Raw genomic sequence first — 6,127 nt, forward strand, 5'->3', positions numbered from 1 at the left:
CGGCAGGAACAGGACATGCCGTAACTTTTAACGGTTTCAAATCAGCAATTTTTATAATAACTGAACTAAAATAAAATAGTGTTTATTTTCTTGGATAACTGGACTTATAAGACCCACACTGTACTTTTAATATTTCTCTTTCATTTAATATCCCATTCCATGTGTAACCCCGGTGTCGTGTCCCCTCGGCAACAGACCACTCAGAGCTGGTGATTACTTCAGTTTATTTCCACACCTGCATTTCAATGGACACGTGAGCTGCGTTTCTCAAGAGATCCTCACGCGGTATGAAAATCTCCTTTACAAAATAAGTGTCCAATAATCAACAGCACAACAATGATCGTATAGTGGTAGTATATAAAATGTGAAACATTAAACATAAACAAACTGGTGTACAAAACTCACATACCTGCATTTCAATGGACACGTGAGCTGCGTTATGTTGGAGAGATAGCACCACGCTTACGTTAGCCTATTAGCTCAAATTAGCTATAGAGAACCACAGTGACGCGTCCTAAAACCCGGAAGTAAGATAGCATTTTTACCACTTCCGGTTCCTTCGATAAAAAGCAATGCAATTTCTCCATAGGATTTTGGAAAATAGCTCCAAATAAGGTCTGTGTTTGACACAAATTGAAGAGACAGATCACGCTTTGTTCTACGACATTAAATACATCAGCAGTGACCCCGCTGGTGATTTTTGAAGAGTTTACGTGTCTGAAAAACAGTGGTTGTTAACAAGTGGCTGAATAGGATTACAGAAGTTGTCTAGGCCGTTTTACGTCATGTGGTTAGACGTAGCAGCCTCGATCTCTATCCAGCTGTTCTAATGAAGGGAAACACAGTGAAGTAAACAGTAAAAGGCACAGCTCTTTGCAGCTGGTGCTGCTCTTCTCAGATTCTGCTGAGTTACACGTTACTGCCTCCAGTGCCCTGTACGACGAAGCCAGTTCAACAGACCCTGGATATGTTTGAGTTACCCGGCTTAACTAACCCTAACAAATGCGATCTTGCTAAGCGGTCCTACGAAGCTGGTTATCAACTCAGTAAATAGTAATAATAAGTCTGCAATGAAACGGTTCTCTCCTCTGTGCTCCACTTCCTACTTGGCACACTGGTGACAAAATACTTTCCCGTGCGCACAAGATACTCTTCTTTTCTCCATGAACCTTTTGGGGCTCCGTATGATTCTGAAACGTATTATTTTTGTTTTGTATTTTTAGCCACGATTGCTAATACATTACTTAAACCTACTATACAGTGATATAACATCATTGCTATAGATGTTTTCTTGACAGTCATTCAATCAAAGTCAAACTAGTAGACTTCACTAGGCAGTATGAAACACACCATGCATGATTATGAGCTCTTTCACATTGTGGTATGCTGAACAAGGGCCCAGGGTTACACTTTGTCCAAGTTTAATTATAAACTTTAGAAACACGAAAAAGAAAATGATTAAGTTTCGGGGCGTGTTAATGCAACAACTGTTCTTTCTCAGTTTAACTTACACAGGTCTGTCCTAGTGTTACTCAGTGTTTACTGTAAGGCCCAGCATTATTATGTACCTATAGTTGTGCTTTTGATACAAACTTGCGCGAGAGAGGATTGGTTTTGATGTCATTCATACTATAAACATTAAATATAAAATGGTTATGAAGTCAACAGCTTGTGTTTTGGAATGATTCCAGATAACTATGTTGTAACGGATCATGGATCGTGTGTCCGGACGTGCAGTGCTAACACATACGAGGTGGACGAGGGAGGAATCAGGAGGTGCGCCAAATGTGATGGACTGTGCCCAAAAGGTGGGGGCTCAAACTATCACTCTGCAACCTGGGGACATTTTTGAGGCACCAACTACAATAATGAAACTTTCATATTACTGAAACACTAGCTATGATCCAATACATACTTATATACAACTTTAAGAAACACACTGCTGCTATAATGAATGGACTTTTAGTTGTGATACTTTACAATTTGCTTTCAATAATTTGTACTTTTACTTTATATCATTATATTGATTCTTGTAGTGAAGTTAAGGTTCTGAAATCTACTAGTTTTTCCAACACAGTTTGTCTAAAATGCCATGCTCAGTTTGGTTTAACCTAATACCAAAATGAGAGTAAAGTCAAGAGCTCTTAAAAAGTTTCTTAACTGATGTTGTTTTTCTTATTGTTTACAGTGTGTAATGGACTTGGAATAGGAAACCTGACTCACATCATTTCTATCAATGCCACCAACATTGACTCATTTAAAAACTGCACGAAAATCAATGGCAACATTGCTATCATCTACACAACAATTCATGGGTAAGTTAAGGACAGTAAACAGTGTTACAGCCTGTGTATGCCAACTATATCAACTGCAATAAATTACCTTTTACCTTTAACAATGATGTAAAACATGTACATTATCATTATTTGTAGGGACCCATTTACCAACACACCAAAGATGGAGCTTTCCCAGCTTGAAGTGTTTAAGACGGTCAAGGAAATAACTGGTAAGACTACATAAGGAATGAGTAATGCATCACACCTTAAATACACATGAAACCGTTTAACAATTAACGATATATGTGTTGCTTCAGGATACTTGTTGATCCAAACGTGGCCAGATAGCATGAGCTCACTCAGTCCTTTTGAGAATTTGGAGATCGTTCGAGGAAGAACTAAACGGTATGTTCCTTGTAAAGATCCCCCTGTAGATTCACAACCTTTAGATCACCAGAAATGAATCAAGCGTTGAGTATTAGGACATTAAACACACAAAAATAACTCCCCATATCCCCACTGTGCAATAATCATGGTCTGTCTCTATGTATTCACTGTAATTATTATTATTTATTTATTAATCCTGGTCATCTACATGACCATCCGAAGCTGTGTGCACTACTTGCTGGTCGAAACTGTCAGACCTTTTAATCTGTGTTTTAATATGTCTGTTTTCAAAGCACTCGCTGGAGCAGTGACTATAAATCTCATTGTATTCTGTACAATGAAAATAAAAGCTTTTGAATTTCAATTGGAATTTTTCAAGGCTGTCGTAAAATCTTTCCTTTTTTTCCTTCTCCTCTTCCTGCTCCACTATTTTATCCTTGGTAGTGGTAGCCGTAGTTTGATGATAGCTCAGCTCACTATCAACCACTTGGGCCTTCGTTCCCTCAAAGAAATCAGCGATGGAGACGTGGTCATCTATAAGAACCGAAACCTGTGCTACACCAAGAAAAGCCACTGGAAGAGGCTCTTCAAATCAGAAAGACAGACTGCCACCATAGAGGAAGATGCTGATGCTGCCACATGTGGTAAATTGAAATTGGTTTCCCACAACAAATTCAGCCAGATCCTCTTCGTTGATGTGTAACTTCTGATTACGCAATGCACCAACCAGATTCAATTAATGAAGTCTAATCACAAAATTGGGTAATCATACGGGAAAGATCCTTGAGATTGTTTGTTTGTTTTCAGCCCTGTTGAACAACATTTGCGACAGGAAGTGTACCGCGGACGGCTGCTGGGGTCCCGGCCCTGACATGTGTTTTGCCTGTCGAGATTACAACCGAGCTGGGAGCTGTGTTGACTCCTGCAACATCCTGGAGGGGTAAGGGAGTTTAATGCCTTTTTAAGCTCTGAAATGCAGAGTTTCTTACGTTAGACAAACAAACCGTCTGAACATCAGATCCGTGCACTTTACAGTTAACTCCTTCAAAGTCCATTTTCATACAACAAGCATTTCCAGACTAGACACTGGGGATTTGTTATTGAATCAATTTCAAAGAGCAAATACGATCCAAGGTATTTTAAATTAAACCTCCAGAAGACAAACACTGTAGCTGAAATGGCACATTTACTCAAATCTGTTGATTTTTGCAGATCTCTGTCAAACATGTAATCTTGACATGCTTACAATTTAACTTGTGCCCTCAAAGAAGGGATTACATGTAACTTAAAACGAGGCGTGCCAGTGGGGAGAGTGTGTCAGCTTTGTTTTTGTTTTTGCAGAGAGCCGCGAGAGACTGCGGTGAATAAAACCTGCATCGAGTGTCACCCTGAGTGTCATCGCATGAATGGGAGCGCGACCTGCAGTACTCCGGTACGTTTGACACAACTGAACATTATGCAGAAACTTTACTGTGGAAAAGTTTGGCGAACATTATCTATTCATCTCAAATGTCCTCAGTAAATGTCAGTCGCCCAGATTCAAAGAGAACCACAAATTAATAATTACGTAGCATGGCAGAATGTTTCTCAATCAACAGCAGCTTTATTAGACCATAATGCAGTGCAGCCACAAGACGTGTTGTGTTTGGGATGAGGGGTGTGGCTGTTTGATCTAGCTGGAGCACAGTCTACTTCTGAATGCCCATAATCTTTTCTTTGACTGAAAACAAGTTCCAACCCCTTTTTGGGTTGGTTGCAAATAACTATAGGGAATGTAGGGTTTTATTATTGACAAGAGAAGTAGACCGTTTGAAAGAAAAGTATTGCTTTGCTGCAACAATGTTGTGCTTGCATAAAGTAAGTCCACAAATTCTGGGTGGGTTTTTATTGTCAAACAGTTGCATCTTTATGAGGAAGATGTGCGCATCTAGCTTTGAGAAATTATTATTATGAGACAGGGCAGTTTACATAATATTTACTCCTCTCCTCAAGGGAGTTGTAAACATCTCAATGTTTCTCTTTGTCTTTCAGGGATCTGGAAACTGTACTAAGTGTGCCAACTACCAGGATGGCCTGTTCTGTGTTCCCCGGTGTCCACAAGGCGTGCCAGGGGAGGACGACATGCTGGTGTGGAAATATGCAGACGAGATGAAAGTGTGCAGGCTCTGCCACAAAAACTGCACTCAGGGGTAACGACTTCCTGCAGCCCAGATGAGAACTGGCACTGCATTTCTCTGTGTTGCAAACATTTGTCTGTCGTAATGTTGATGCAGTAACTTAATCCGATCCAGAAGGGTCAGCTGTGGTGCTGCTGGCACAAATTGTAGAGAAATTGGCTCCTAATATCAAGACATTTTTGCTGAGATTAGTGATGAAATTTAGTATTTAGGAGGGGAAGTTAATGAAGATTATAGTACATTTTCTAGTTTTCCCATTTATTTAACATTTTACACATCATTACATGTATTACTTAAGCTCTTTTTCCAAAGCATATCATAATTGTATAGCTTTCTATATGCTGTTATCGTTGGTTTCCATTTGTTTGCAATGGATAGAGGTCTGCACTGCACCATATAACAGAACAAAACTAACTTTTACAGAAAGCAGATGTTATGTTCACTGACTATCAACTTTCAGCCATGGTGGTGTTGTTAATGGTTATCTTGGATATTGTTTCAACCAAACCTGTGTTGATTGACTTCTGTAACCATATTGTGCAACCTTTTATCAAGTAAAATATGACGAAGATTTACACAACTTGTGTTTTGACTAGTGTAGTGTTTTATAAATACAAAATTGCACTACATTTAACCCTTAGATGCACGAGTGACCCTACTAGGGTTGCAAAGGGGCAAAACATTTCCGGTAAATTCCCGGAAAGTTTACATGGGAAGTTAAGCTGGGGAATTTTGGAAATATTCGATACAAAATTAAACAAAAAACATGACATTTCAACAGATTATTATTTATTTTTTGAAGTAGAACAGAACAAGTTTTAATTATTTTATTGAACAACTATTTGTTTCATTGAACAAAAACAGGAATGTTGAGTTAAATATTACTCATCCCCCCAAACCCACTCATTAAAAAATGAACAGAAATGCACCCCCATCCAAAAATCCCCACAAAGTCCCATTCAAAATGTTAAATGAAAAGAGCCCTTCTCCCTCCAAAAAGTCCCATTAAACATGCAGATCTTCCTTCAAGCAATCCTCTGCATTTTTGCTAAACCCTTTCAGTCAACAGGCTCTTCCTGGGCCTCATCAACATCCAACTCTGAGTCTTCCTCTTCAGTGTCACTGTCCAGTCTTGTTGAGGATGGCTCTGTGTCAGGCTTACCTTAGATTTGCCCGAATGCCAACCAGTTTTTCCACTCTCACATTTGTGAGTCTGTTGCGAACCTTTGTGTGGTCTCAATCAAAACACTCTCACTCCATAATCGTCCAGGAGCGACGTTTGGTCAG

The 6,127-nt window shown here is 39.4% G+C and overlaps 1 protein-coding gene across 1 annotated transcript; it reads left to right on the forward strand.

Moving 5' to 3' along the window:
* Positions 1 to 1,667: 1,667 nt before the first annotated feature.
* On the forward strand, positions 1,668 to 5,420 carry LOC104953385 (epidermal growth factor receptor-like). Its single transcript, XM_010780325.1, has 8 exons — positions 1,668 to 1,808; positions 2,189 to 2,315; positions 2,433 to 2,506; positions 2,594 to 2,681; positions 3,108 to 3,307; positions 3,471 to 3,603; positions 4,005 to 4,095; positions 4,695 to 5,420. Exons 1-8 carry the CDS (start codon positions 1,682 to 1,684, stop codon positions 4,854 to 4,856), a joined length of 1,002 nt encoding a protein of 333 aa, XP_010778627.1. The 5' UTR covers positions 1,668 to 1,681; the 3' UTR covers positions 4,857 to 5,420.
* Positions 5,421 to 6,127: the final 707 nt, after the last annotated feature.

The sequence above is a fragment of the Notothenia coriiceps genome, unplaced genomic scaffold (genome assembly GCF_000735185.1).
Source record: "Notothenia coriiceps isolate Sejong01 unplaced genomic scaffold, NC01 NC01_scaffold00021613, whole genome shotgun sequence".
Taxonomy (NCBI): Eukaryota; Metazoa; Chordata; class Actinopteri; order Perciformes; family Nototheniidae; genus Notothenia; species Notothenia coriiceps.